Source organism: Callospermophilus lateralis, chromosome 6 (assembly GCF_048772815.1).
Source record: "Callospermophilus lateralis isolate mCalLat2 chromosome 6, mCalLat2.hap1, whole genome shotgun sequence".
In the NCBI taxonomy this organism is placed as follows: Eukaryota; Metazoa; Chordata; class Mammalia; order Rodentia; family Sciuridae; genus Callospermophilus; species Callospermophilus lateralis.
The window spans coordinates 75,636,674-75,651,787 of NC_135310.1; the positions used below are offsets into that span (position 1 = coordinate 75,636,674).

A 15,114-nucleotide genomic window follows, 5' to 3' on the forward strand; every position below is an offset into this window, starting at 1 on the left:
GTATTCATGCAATTCTTGCTGGAATATGTATGCACATAGAGCTATAACCTCAGATTTAATGCCACACGAGGGCAAGTTATCAGATATTTGATTTACAAGCAGTAAGAAATTCTGCAAATAAATTTATGGGGGCATTCTTTAATTGCAGGATTAACTGAAATGGCTAGAGAAAATATACAAAAAGTACTTACTATTTCACTTTATTATTATTTCTATATAATTTCTGTTTTTATATGATAATGTTTATTTGAAATGAGGTACCACAAATAAGACCAGAGGTAGAAAACAGCACACCAAATAACAAAAGAAAAAAAGAAAAAGAAACCAAACAAACAAGACCACATATACTTACAAACTCTCCCGAACCAAGTATGTTCAAGAGTTAGTAAGCTGTACCCCGTACCCCCGTTCACTCATGAGGCTCTGGTAAAAGTCACACCTTTGGATTTTTTACAATCTAAGTATGCTCTCGGCACCTAATGAGCTTTTTAAAAGCCAGCTTAAAGTCTTCATTAAAACTCGTGTACAACAGAGGGTTGATCAGAGAATTCACATAGCCAAGCCATGTCAAAAAATCAGCCACTTCGGAGGACACAGTGTAGATGCTCAGACCTACAATCAACTCTTTGATGAAGAATGGCAGCCAAGACAAAATGAATGCACCCAAAATCAGTCCCAGGATGCGAGCTGCCTTGCGTTCTCTGGTGCTAGAGATTTGCTGGCGTTCCCCTGGGTGATCTAGATCATTGTCGAAGGGAGGGATCCTGATGGAGGTGTGGATCTTTTCAAACTCTGTGGTAGGGTCTGAGGTGGAGAAGTCAGACACACAGAAAGTCTGTGTAAGTTTACAACTTGCAAAAGAATTCTGACTGTCTGTGCTTCTGTTGCTTAAGTGCCGGCTTGATCCCCTTTTCTGGTAAAGACTCTTGGCCGCATGGTAAATGCGGTAATAGAGAATCAGGATCAAAGTCAAGGGGATATAAAATGCCCCAAGTGTGGAGTAAATGGTGTAGATGACATGGTCATGCTGGATGGTGCACTGACTGGGGGGTGGGCTGAGTTGGCGGTGGCTCCTCCAAAACAGAGGGGGCATGGAGATGAAGATAGAGATGGTCCAGACGGTGAGGATCATCAGTCCAGCCCGCTTGGCTGTCCTCTTCCTGGCATATTCAATAGCATTGGTGATGGCCCAGTACCTGTCCAGGGCAATCACACAGAGATGGAGGATGGAGCAGGTGCAGCAGGTCATGTCCACACTCAGCCACACCTCACAGACGAAGTACCCAAGCTTCCAGCTGTCCATGACAATGTACATGATGCTCAGGGGCATGACCAGCACTGCCACCAGGAGGTCTGTCACCGCCAGAGAGCAGATTAGATAGTTTGCAGGCTGATGGAGTTTCTTGGTGGTGCAGATGGCCACAATCACAGCCGAGTTCAGCAACATGGTCAGGGTGGTGATAATCACCAGAGTCAGGCAAATAAACATCTTCTCTGTGATGGTCTTGGGTCTTACAGTGGTGCTGGCTTCTGTGGTACAGTTTGTGAGGTTCATCTTCCCCTTCCTCCAGTCTACACTGCGGAGAAGCTGTTAGTTATTTTCCTTCAGCTGGAGACTATGCAGCCTCGGATGTCTCTCATTTGTGGGGAGTCTGTAAATTTCTTCAGCTATGCAGTTTATTGTGCACCGTTTACTGTGGGTCAAGAGAAGGGCTACAGCATTTCTTCTGAATGGAAAGTTCCTGAAAAATAAAATGCTACTGGTTAATGAATGAAAAAGCCACATTTTTCCTAGAAAACATGATAATATTTTGAATTTCATAAAAAATACCACACATTTTACATATAAATTTTTAATCCTCTCTTTGAGTCCATCTTCACATTATTTCTCAAAGAATGCTTTTTTAACAGTTAAATCCTCAAACTCTTTCTGATGAACAGATTACAAATTGTATGTCTATTTTGCCACCTAAATTAGTTTCTTATTTATATTTACAAGTTAAAAAGGGTTTTTAATATTCAAAAGAATATATTCATATTATCAAAGACTTTAAAAATTCTGGTGCCATTTCTTTAAAGAAAAAAAATCGTACTGTTTATAATGAATAGGCTTCAGACCACATTTTAAACTTTTTGCAGCAATATTCAACTCCAACAGTACATTAGAGTCACAATGGGATTGTACACTTTTGTCTAATTACTTCTGACATTTTAAATATCCCATTGTGCATTTCTTTGGAGAAAAGAGAGAAAAAAGCATATAATATAACTTTGATATTTGTGGCAAATTGTTCTCAGAGTAAGTCAGTCAGCTATGAAACAGCACCAATCACCAAGCTCAGTTATTGGGAGTAGGATGTTGTTCAGTGGTAAAGTGCTTGCCTAGCATGCATGAGGTCCTGGGTTCAATCTCCAGCACTACAAACAAGACAAATCAAAACAAATAACTCCCCCAAACAAAAATTCAGTGCAAACCAAAAATAAACAGAAACCTGAATTCACTGTGGGGGAGGAAGGTGGGAAAAGGGTGATTTGGTATAATCAATGCATACTGTTTGCAGGTATGGAACTATCACACTGAACTTCATTGATATAGGGTCTTGATTTAACATCTGAATAGCCATCTTAAATGTTAACTGCCATCTTATGAGATAAGTATTGCTTTTCTGTACTTCCTCTTACCTGAACTCCCTCCACCCCCATTAGTGACCTACTCCATGATACCATAACCCTAAGCCAATCCCAGAAAAACAGGACCCCTTGACTCTTGAAAGCCCTATGGTGCCACTGACCTAAGCCAATCCCATGTTATTCCCCACCTGCATAACTCTGAGGCAAGTACCCCTGAGCCTATCCCATAGCGCCACAGCTACACTTCCAAACCCCTACCCCACAAAAGCTGAACACCCAAATATCTCGGGGGCCTCTCTCCACTCTATAGAGGGATGGCCTTTATTTGTCAGCTTTGACAAATAAACCTTTGTGTGGATCTCTGTCTGGTCTCCATCCTTAATTTCTCGATCGCCCATCTCTTGCTTTCTCACTTTCCTTTCAATTGATATGTTCAATTAATATGTTAATAATAAAATTAAATGATGATCAAATAAATGAAAATACATATATGATGAGAAATTTAAAGAGTGTTTAGTTTCAGTTAACATTTATGTTCTACTTATGTATATGCTTATGTATATGCTTATGTATATACTTATGTATATGCTTATGTATGTACATACATATCTATCTCCCAGAGAACTGTGATAAAGCAGGTCAGTCAGTGAGATAGTGACATTTTAAAAGAAAGCTAAAGTCAAATATAGATGTGTGCTTACTCATGTGAACTTGGCAATCAAGATCTGCATGGGAATATTCACAGCTGAAGGCTGCTGGATAGAAAGCTCATCACATTCTCTGATTTGAGTCCATGGACTTGAGTCCATGGAATTAGGTTCAGGAAGATTTGAAGAAAAATGGATATTATACCAGTTTTAAGAAAGGACATTGATGGATGTGTATCAGAATTAGCAGAAAATAATTTTGGCAAAGATGGTGGCAGGAGCATATGTTAAAACAGGGAGTGAATATGAATGGGTATCACGAGCCATCCATAGGCTGTGTTTTCCTTTAGGATCTCTCCCTTTGACAATGATCTAGAGCACCCAGGGGAACACCAGCAAATCTCTGTGGGAGCTATGTGCATTTGAGCTTATGAGGAGACTGTCCTGATGTTGCTGCCTGTTTGGGCTGTGCGACAGTGTGTATGCCTTTTCTTTCACTCTGCCTGTGAGCCCATACAGCACCTGAGATGGGTGTGCCTTTCCAAGATGTCAATCAACCTGCTGACCACAAGACTTCACCAAGCAAGACTCCACCCTTTGAAACTCAATCCCTTGCCTTATTTGGGTGGCATATTCTATGAATGGCTTGTCCCCAATAAATAGGAAGGTTTCAGGTGTGCTTTCTCTCTTGCCTCTAGCTTCCCTTGCTCCCCTTGTCTTCCAGCATGGGAGCTGACACCTGAGGTCTTAGAGCTATACCTGACTCCCCAGAAAGGTATATCCGTGTATGTGTGGTTTTTTAGTTGCCAGCCGGGGACAAATGGGAGCCTTTGAAGGATTAGGAACCCCAAGTCAGGAAGTAGGAATAAAAATCTCCAGGCTGTGGGTGAAGTCTATCCCTGGATATAATTTCTCCTACTCACAGAATTCACACACACAAAAACAAAAACACAGCAACAAAAAACCAAAACCAAGCAGGCTAGGTTGTGGCTCAGTGGTAGAGCGCTTGCCTAGCCTGGTTGAGGCACTGGGTCTGATTCTCAGCATCACATATAAATAAAGAAAATAAAGGTCCATCAGCAATTAAAAAACCAACCCAAACCAAAACAAACAAACAAAAATTAAACAGAACAAAACATAAAACAAACAAAAAACCAAACCAAAACAACAAAACTCTCAAAACCTGTAGGAGAGGAAGATGGGAGTCGTTTATCCTTCAAATATAGAAATTAAAATGAAATAACAATGATTTCACTAAAGACTATAAAGGGGACAATTGTTTTAAGATGGTCTATGTCTTTCTGCAGCTAAATGATATACTTTCTGCCTGTCTTTTTCATTCGCTTTCACAGTGTTTCTGTGGATGTACCTGCTTTAAGATGTTTCTTTAGTTCTTCCATGGGGTTTGCTGCACCACCAACCCCTTGTTCTTTTGAATGTTTTTCCCTACACTGTTATATTTCTCTCCTTTCCTAAATAGTTTAAACTTGTATTTGAGTCAGGCTGAAGAATTGAAGGAGGATAAGCTTTGGACTCAGACAGATCTGCTTCAGATTCCAATTGGGCCACTGATTTATCTGCTTGGGTCAACCTCTCTGCATTTTTCTCAGTGTCCCAAGTTTTTAGTTCTTCATTTTGATGTCTATCTCTTTAACAAAATGAAAGTAGTTTTTTTTTCTTTTTCTTTCTTTCTTTTTTTTTTGTGTTTATTAATCCTTGGTTATGTTTTCTTGGGTTTTGGAGATTTGTTGGTTAAAGTAATTCTCAACAAAAAAGCTTTTTCATTAATGGTAAGATTCAGAGCATAGAGAGAGATATGGATCAGGGACAGAAAACTTTATAAATGTCAGTTTATAGTAGAGGCAATTAGGAAAGACAGTTATTTTGAAAGCAGGCCATTAAACATATCAGAAGTAATTCAGCTTTAGACAGCTTTCAAATTCTGCTCTCTTCACTGAACTCCCTTATCTCCTAATTGTCATTTCTCTGATGACATCATTTTCTCTCTTGCTTTGTAACTATTTTTCCTTGCTCCCAGCAGGCTGTCAATTTTTATCCCCTAGATGCCCAATTTATTTATTTATCTATTTCTAATTAAATTATCAAAAAATTGCAGGTTGGGGATTTCCATTCTCACCTCTCCATTGTGACTTTCTGGTTCATTTTGTGCCCAGGCCTTTTGGAGTAGGAGATAAATTTTGGGACTTTGTATTTTCAGTCACCCTCAACTCCTGCACACATCCAGCTTGCCATCTTTTATTTTTTCCCTTTATTCCTGTATCTTGACGTTTGCTCCACAGCAACATATAGAACACGTTCTTGGGAATGGCTAGGGGAGATTAGGTCCAGGAAGACAACTGGGGGCTGATTGTAGATTGAACAGGTGTTGGAACTGGGCCCTGAGCTCTTCACTGTTGAGGAACCAGCAAAGCAGAGAGTGAAGCCCAGCTACTGAGGTGAAAGAGGCCCACAAGAGGAGATTTCATTTCAAGATCATGTGAAGAAAGCCAGAATGATCAACTGTGTCCATGCTGCCAACAGTGATAGGGACTTGAGCACTGGACTGGACAGTATGATGACGTCAGTGACCTTGGCAAGAACAGCTTGGTGAACTGTTGGAAATGAAAGGCTGAATGTAATGATTTCAAGAAAGAAGGGGAGGAGAGGAAGTAGAGACAGTGAATAAGAACACTTATTTCAAGAGTTTTGCTGAAAAAAAGGAGTACAGAAATTAGGTCATAGCTGTGGTGGGGGATGTGGTAGTGGTGGTAGTTTTCTAAGATGAGAGATTGTCTTATAACTAGGCTGATTACAAACTTCTTTGCTGCCACACCTATACCCCTCCTGTTGAGACAGTGTTTTTGGAGCAAGTGACATGTAACAGAGGAAGAAGAAAAGCAGTAAAGGAGGAGGCTGATGAGAGTCCACCAGTGAGGTTCGGGGACACCAGGTAAGTAGAGATTCTTAGCAATTTAGATTATTTTGTGGACAGTGAAGATGTCAAAGATAACAGGCACACTCAGGAAATGATTCAGCCTCAATTGCCTTGCGTTCCTTTTACCTTCTTAAGAAAATCACACATGATTTTATCACCACTACCACTTTCTTAGTAGGCCTTGTGATTTCTAATTAGAACAGTGCTGGCTAAATACCACCTGGAAATCTCTTAAGTCTCTTTTTTTTTTTTTTTTTTTTACACAGTGGTGTAGGAGGGGCTATGATAACACTTAACTCAAAATATGCTCTGCAGAACTGATCCAAATGCTTATATTACTACCCCAAGCATTTATTAGTCCACTGGAAAGGAAAGTTAACTGCAATAATCGTAGCTAAAAACAAATACATGCGATTCAAATATTGATGCAGGAATTTCTTGGGAATTTGTAACTTTCAGTTTCTGTTGTAAGTACAACATGGAAAATGCCTGTGCAGTCCAATATTGAAGTGTTTTTTTTTCCATTAAAATTATGAATAAAAAAAATCATTCTAAATCAAATTGATTAGTGCACATGGCTTCCTGCTAACTGGAATACTCTGGAGCCTGGGGTTTATGCCATCCCAGGGAAATTCTGAGTACTAGGGGATGAATTCATAGGAAACGAGGTGTTAAGTAGGATTCGGCAGGCTGTTTCTTCAGGGGCATCTGCCTTTGCAAATAGAGGGAGAGGGACAAGAACATCTTTCTCATTCAGGAGGAGTATCTAAAGCATCTAGTGTTGTTTAGAAGGATAAGTTGGCTGGCACCTGCTTACCTTAACATTCTCTTAAGAGAAGATTTTATATTTTGGATCAAGTTCCCCCATTAGAAAAGAAAATTCACTTCATATATCCTGTTTTACTTTGTTCTCTACAATGTGACTGGGTCAGAAGTGTTGGAGAGGAAGCTCAGAGTAGCAGCTGCACACACGGAGTCTGAATCCTGACTCTGCCACCCCTCAGCTGTGGTGCAATTCTAAGCAAGCTCTTGAGCCTTCTCCTATTTCCTTAGCTAATTTATCTTCTTTGAACTGAGGATAATGATACATTTCTCATGAAGGTTAGGGTGATTTGAAGGTCAAATGAGACCATTTGAAAAATGCTTAGAACATTTTATGCTACTTGTAAAATGCTTAGAACAATGACCAGTACATTGAAAGTGGTATATAAGTATTTGGCATCATTTGTTATATGATTTTTCCCAGGGAATTTTGCATTGGGTGATAGATATATTCCATTCCACAAACACTCATATATAAGGAGAGGTTTCTCTATTATTTTCAGTAGGGGACTTTTTGGTTTCTTTATTTAATACAGAATTAATTGTACTCCATACTGTGCAATGTGAACTATATGGTAAAAACACTTCTTATTTTTTAAAGCATAAATTATTTAGTGCTCTTACTAAATTCATTGAGAGTCAGCCGTCAGGAACTTAGTGTTTCTTGTTTCCACTTATTTTTTTTTAAATGCTTGTATTAGTTCATTATATACATAATAGTTGGCTTCATTTTGATGTAATTATACATGCATGGAATATAACTTGCTCCAATTCAGTCCCCAGGGCTTCCTCTTTCCCTCCCCTCCTCCCTCACCCTGTTCCCCTTTCTTTACTCGGTTGGTCTTCCTTCTATTTAGTTACTGTTTTTTAAATTGATCCTTTATAGCTATAGCTAAATGTGGACTTCACTGTGGTATATTCGCTTATGTACATAGCATAATTTGGTCAATTTTATTTCACAGTTGTCTTTCCCCATTCTTCCTTCCTCCCCTAATCCCCTTCTAGAGGTCTATATATTTTTTTGTAATGCAACTTAATTTCTACCTCTAAGTTAGTCACTTCTCATGCTTGGAACTTTTGCTATGTCCATATCCAGTCTCTACCCAGTATAAATTGCTGGTAGCCCTGAGCATTTCTGATCAACTCGTGTACTCTACACAGAAGTACCATTGTTGAGAGGGTATTTTCAAAGGACCAGGTTTGAAGTATACCTCAGCTATACTTACTTTTCCCTATTTAGATCCCAGCATTTACCCAGTGGGCCTTTGTGAATCCTGACTTCTATGTCCTCCCAAACATTCTGCAGATGCCACTTCCTGTTGGTAATTCATTCTCTGCTGCTCCATTTTTTTTTCTTTTCTGTTTTTGCACACAGCTCTTACATCCAGACAGCAATAATGCCCTCAATTCCTTCAATTGTGCCTGTCTCTCTCTTAACTGCTTTTCCTAGTTTTACATGATAGGTTGAGATTTGATGCCTTCCTGTCTTGCCTTCTAGAAATCCATAGGTCACCTAGTAGCTATTGCAAAAGCAGTTGAAACTGTCCAAATCAGTGCATTCCATTTTAAGCCTGTTATACACATCACTAATTTGAAGGACTGATAGAGGACCAAAAAACATGTTTAATTATGTTATGATTGCAGTCATCAATATGTAACACATAGGAAAATCCACAATTCCTTAAATTTTTTTTAAAAAAAATAAATTGCAGAGAAAAAAGGAATAGAAGGTGTGGCATGTAGATTAAAAGGAACTTAAAAGACATAAACATAAAAATATGCAAAAACTAGATTATTGTTATTAGTGTTATACTCATGGATGCTATAATTTAAAGAAAAACTAAATGTCAGGAGAGTGATTATTTTTGGAGGAGACGGAGATGGTTATGATTGGGACATGGTTTCTGTTGATGTCTCAATTCCTAGTAATCCCTCTTTCACTTTCATGTTGATTTTTTTTCTTTTTCTCTTTTAGTTTCCACATTTGATTGACACTTACCTTTCTGTATCTCGTTTATTTCACTTAACATGAGCGATGTCCTTCCATTTTATCCATTTTTCTGCAAATGGCATGATTTCATTCTTCTTTTTGCTTGAATAATGCTCAGTTGTGTATACATACCACATTTCTTTATCTATTCACCTGTTGATGGACACCTAGACTGATTTTTTTTGCATTAATTGATACCCATCATTTTATTTTCTTCTACCCTTTGTTAATCTGGTAGATTATACAGCCTTATGTTCCTGGAATAAATCTCACTGTTTGTGGTATGTAATTCACTTTATATTTCACTGACTTCTATTTGGTTATATTTTGCTAAGGATTTCTGTATCCGTATTCATGAAGGATACTGGTCTGTAATGTTTTTGTACTATCTTGTTTTGGTTTTGATATCAGGGCATACTGACTTTATAAAACAAATTGGGAAGTGTTCCTTTATGTTCTCTGGAAGAGACTGTATAGACCTAGTGTTACTTCTTTACCCCTTTGGTATAATTCTTCAGTAAAACCAGATGGGCCTGAAGATTAATTTTTTAGGAGTTTTAAAATTATGAATTCAATTTTCTTAACAGTAATAGGGCTATTCAAGTTATTTCCTATAGAGTGAAAGATGTGGTAAAGTCACCCAGTATTATTATATTGTGGTCTATTTGACTCTTGAAATTGAGAAGGGTTTGTTTGATGTACATAGATGCTCCATGGTTTGGGGCATAAATATTTATAATTGTTATGACCTGCTTATATATACTTCCCTTAAGAAGTATGAAATGTCCTTCTTTGTCTCTTCTGACTAACTTTGGTTTGAAGTCTACTTTATCTCAAATGAGAATGGAAACCCCTGCTTGTTTACACAATCCATATGAGTGATAAGTTTTTTCCCATCCTTTTACCTTCAGCCTGTGGATGTCTTTGCCTATGAGGTGAGTCTCTTGAAGACAGCATATTGTTGGGTCTTGCTTCTTAATCCAATCTGCCAGTCTATGTCTTTTAATTGGTGAGTTTAGGCTGTGAACATTCAAGGTTATTATTGAGATATGATTTGTATTCCCTGTCATTTTGATTTATTTCTGGTTTTTGATTTGTCTTAGTTTCTCATTTAGTTGAATGTCCCTTTAGTGTAGATCCTTCTTTGCTAGTTTTCACTTTATTATTTCACTTGATCCTCATGGAATATTTTGTTGAGAATGCTCTGTAGTATAGGCTTTCTAGTTGTGAATTCTTTTAGTTTTGTTTATCATGGAATGTTTTAATTTCATCTTCAAATCTGAAACTTAATTTTGCTGGATATAAAACTCTTGGTTGACATCCATTTTTCTTTCAGAGCTTGATGAAATATATTATTCCAAGACCTCCTAACTTTGAGGATCTGGGTTGAGAAATCAGTTGAGATCTGAATTGGTTTCTCCATATATGTAATTTGATTTTTTTCTCTTATAGCCTTTAAGATTTTATTCTTATTCAGTGTGTTAGTTATTCTCATTATAATGTGTCTTGGTGAGGGTCTGCTGTAATTTTATACATTTAGGGTCCTGTAAGCCTCTTATATTTGATTTTCCATTCCATTCTTTAGGTTCGGGAAATTTACTGCTATTATATCATTGAAAAGATTGTGCATTCCTTTGATATTTTTCTCTGCTCCTTCATATATTCTGATAACTCTTAAATTTGGTCTTTTTATGTTATCCCATACTTCTTGAATGTTCTGTTCATGGTTTCTTACCATCTTATCTGCATGTTCAACTCTACTTTCAAGATTATATATTTTTTTCTTCATTGTCTGAGGTTCTGTCTTCCAAGTGGTCTAGTCTGTTGGTGATGCTTTCTATTGAATTTATAATTTGGTTTACTGATTCCTTCATTTTGAGAATTTCTGCTTTTTTTTTTTTCATGAACTCTATCTCTTTATTGAAGTGGTCTTTTACTTCCTTTATTTTTTCTTTGATTTCACTCCTTATACTACCCTTTACTTCACATATCAGTTTAACTATATATAATATGAACTCCTTCTTGGACATTTCTTCTACTGTGTTATCAGTGGCTTCTGTTGTTGAAGCATCTTGGTTTGTTTGGGGCACTTTGTTCCCTTGTTTTTTATGTTGTTAGTGTGTTTTCCCATCTAAAAGTATGGATCTAAGGTAGGATAAATTCTACCCTGTAGACCTATAGTGTCCCTGAAGGTTTACAGCCCTTCACCTTTACTGGTGAAACCAATATCAACAGTACCCAGTGTACACAGTATATAGCCTTAAAACTAATAGCTCCCACTGAGGCATCTACTGCTTTCTCGCATTAAACAAAAATGATGAGTTCAATAACTATAGTACAAACAGAATATCTGTCAAAACTACTTACAATTTCAAATGGTGGGTAAGAGAACAGAGGTAGTGTAGTATGCAATATTTGTGAGGGAAGAAGAGAGAAGCTAGAAGTAAAAATTCACAGGAAGAGTGGAAGAGGAGCTGACAGAGATTGGCTGTTGGCTGGAGAAAAGTTGGGGAAAATTATCCAAAAAAATAGACAAGAGAGAGGAAGAATATGAACAAAGAGAAAAAAAATTAAAGACATAAGAATACAACAAAAATGCAAAACACCATTCTTATATCATTGTCCTCCACACATTGATGCATAAAAAACATCCTGTTCCAAATATGGTAGATAGATTAGTGAATCAAAAAATAAAATAAATCTTTCTGGAAAATCAGACAGTCTCTGTTAGTATTCAACAGTTTCTCAGCCCTGTCTCTGACATCCCTTGGGATCACCCTTGTAAACCCAGTCTCTATCCCACTGATCTGGGCTTCAGATACCTCAGGCTCTGCCACGCTGCAGTCCCAGGATCTCAACTCTGCTCCTACTTACAGAGAGACTACTAGGGATACACTTATGCAAAGGAGCAACCCTGAGACGCAGTAGCAAGACAAGGACCACCAGCATTCCCAGCTGGAAGACACCAGGCTCCTCCAAAGCTGCAGGCACCCCCACAGTAGATCTGCAAGGCCCAACTGGAGTCCCCAGACAGAGGCTCTTGTGGTGATAAACCTGCTGGTACCCAGGCCCCAGGCCCTGGCTGGTGTCCCAAAATGGGTGCAGCCACGAGCAGCCAAACCTGGAGTTTCCCCCAAAGCAGTCCTCTAGGCCATGGTAGCAGCAGTAGTGGCCGTGGTTGTTGGCAGCAGGCAGCAGGTCAGTAGTATTGGTGGCTGCATCTGCAGTTGCCACTGTAGCTGTGGGGGCAGCATCACTAGGTGATTTCTGGGGAAGGGGTGGGGGATGAGCAGCAGGGTTGGCTTCAGTTGCATCTGGGGCAGTGGTTTCTTCTGTGGCAGCAGCACTCAGAAAGAAGACCTCCAGATGACCTCAGGCTGGCACCAGAGGAAACAGAGGCAGCAGCAATGGTGGTAGCAGTGCCGGCCCCTTTTTATTTTTTATTTTAAGACAAGCTCTCACTACCTTGCTAAATTGCTGAGGCTTGTCTTGAACTTGCTATTCTCCTACCTCAGCCCCCAGAGATGCTGGAATTACAGGCATGCAATCACCACACCCCGGCTCACTTTAAAATCTTCAGAACTATAATGATATTACCTGTTTAATTAATGACATCGGTAATTTGTGTCTTTTCTTTTGCTTCTTCCTTTGATGATTATGAAGCCTGTGAATTTTATTGAACTTTTCAAAGAACTTTTGTTTCATTTTTCTATTGTTTTTTTCCAATTTTGATCTCTTTGGCTTTCACTTTTATCTTTGTTATTTCCTTCCTTTGCCTTGCATTGGCTGTATTTTTATCATTTCTTTTTTTTAGTTTCATGAGATAGGAGGTTAGATTATTGATTTGAGAGTTTTTTGTTCATTTTAACGTAAGCATTTTAATTCTGTGTCTCAGCACTGCTTTAGCTGAACATCCTAATGCTATATTTTCTTTTAAATTCAATACAATGTATTTTAAAATTTCTCCTGAGCTTCATCTCTGACCTATGGATTTTTCAGAAATGTGCTCTTTAATTTCTAGGTGTGTGAAGATTCTGTTTTTAACATTTTGTTTTCTGTTATTTGAGTACCATTGTGGTCAGAGAACATACTTGGTATGATTTTAGTTAAGTTTATTGAGGTCTTTTTTATGGCTTAAGGAAAGTTTAATCATGAAAAGAATGATTATCCTGTTATTGTTTGGAGCATTCTATAAACATTGATTAGATATTGTTGCTTGATGATAATTGTTGATTTTTTTCTACAGGCTTGCTGATTTTTTTTTTTTTTTGCAATTTTTTTCCTATCCGTTGTTGAGGGGGTTTTGATGTATCCAACTGTAGTTAAGGATTTGTTCATTTATCTCTTTAGTTCCATGAAATTTTCTTTGCTTATTTGCAGCTGCTATTTTATTTTGAATCACCATCTTCTTGGTCAATTGATACTTTTATTGTTACATAATATCACTCTCTGCCTCTGGTCATTTTCTTTGTTCTGAAGTCCACTTTATCTGATATTAATAAAGACACTTCTGCTTTCTTTATCTCTTCATGGTATGTCTTTTCCTACCTACTCATATAGTTGTTTTTGGATTTTTTTTGTGGGCTACATATAGTTGGGTATTGTTTTTATTATCCACTCTGCTAATCTCTTAGATCTTTGAATATTGAATGCAATTATTGGTTTGCTAGTCTTTAATTCTGCCATTTTATTTTTTGTTTTTCATTTGTCCTATTTGCATTTCTCTTATTTATTTTCCTGCCTTCCTATGGGTTACCTGAACATTTGCAAAGAATTAATTTTGATTTATCTACAGGATTTTGGAATTCATCTCTTTATAATGCTTAGTGGTTGCTCTAGGTTTTACATTTTGTATAAATAACTCCTCCCAGTCTATTTTGTTGCCATTTTCCAGATAACATCAACTACAGAAAGTTGACTTTCCTTCACATCACTTTATGTTCTCCCATTTAAATAAAAGTGTCTGAAATATTTCTTCTTAATTCATTGAGAACCACATTAGACTATGTTATAATTTTGCTTCAACAATGAAATCTATATATAGAAAACAAGAGGAAAAATGAGGGTATATTTTATTTACTTGTGTTTTTGCTCTCTGCATTGTTCTTTCTTCCTTCTCAATGTTCCCAGATTTCCTCTTTTGTTATTTTGCTTCTATTTAGAGAACTTTCTTTAACTGTTCTTTTAGGGTAGATCTGCTGACACATGTTCTTAATTTCCCTGCACCTGAGAGCATCTTGATCCTTTCTTCATTCTTGAAGGGCATGTTCATTGAATATAGAATCCTTTGCTGACAGTTCTTTTCTTCCAGGAGTTGAAAAATGTGCCACTTCTCTTTGGTCTCCATGGTTTCTGATGAAAAATCCACTGTCATTCAGATTTTCTTTCCTTGTAGGTATGGTTTCATTGCTCTTTTGCTGCTGCAAGATTTTTTCATTTGCTGTTAATTTTTAAATGTCTGACTGTGATGTTTCTTGGTAAGGATTTCTTTGGGGTTTTCATGCTTCTGGTTTGCTCAACTCCTTGGATCTATTTTTATCTTTTGGCAAAATGGAAGCTTTTAGTCATTATTTCTTCGAATAGTTTTTTGTTTTTAAAGCTCTCCCCTCTTTTTTTTTTTCCTTTTTTATTGGCAGAATATATTTTGACATATTTGTATAAACATAAACCCAAGTCTTGTGGATGCACAAGATGGTGAGATTCACTGTGGTATATTCATATATGTACATAGGAAAGTTATGTCAGACTCATTCCATTGTCTTTTCTATTTCTATATCACTTCCCTCCATTCCCCTTTGTCTAAAATACTGAACTTCTGTTCTTCCGCCACATCCCACTGTTTTGTGGGTTAGTATTTACACATCAGAGAAAACATTGATCTTTTTTTTTTTTTTTGGAATTAGCTTATTTCACTTAGCATGATAGTTTCCATATCTCTCCATTACCGGAGCATGTTATAAAGTCATTCTTCTTTATGGCCGAGAAATATTCCATTGTGTACATATACCACATTTTCTTTATCCCTTCAACTGTTGATGGGCATCTAGATTGGTTCCAGACCTTAGCTATTGTGAATTGAGCTTCTGTAA

General features: G+C 37.5%; 1 protein-coding gene across 1 annotated transcript; it reads right to left on the bottom strand.

Annotated features, from left to right (window-relative positions):
- Positions 1-457: 457 nt before the first annotated feature.
- Htr1e (5-hydroxytryptamine receptor 1E) lies at positions 458-1,555 on the bottom strand. Its single transcript, XM_076859945.1, has one exon. It carries the CDS (start codon positions 1,553-1,555, stop codon positions 458-460), a length of 1,098 nt encoding a protein of 365 aa, XP_076716060.1.
- Positions 1,556-15,114: the final 13,559 nt, after the last annotated feature.

What these genes read in the sequence shown, in the direction of transcription:
- Htr1e (XM_076859945.1), bottom strand. Translation starts at nt 1,555, where the DNA reads ATGAACCTCACAAACTGTACCACAGAAGCCAGCACCACTGTAAGACCC.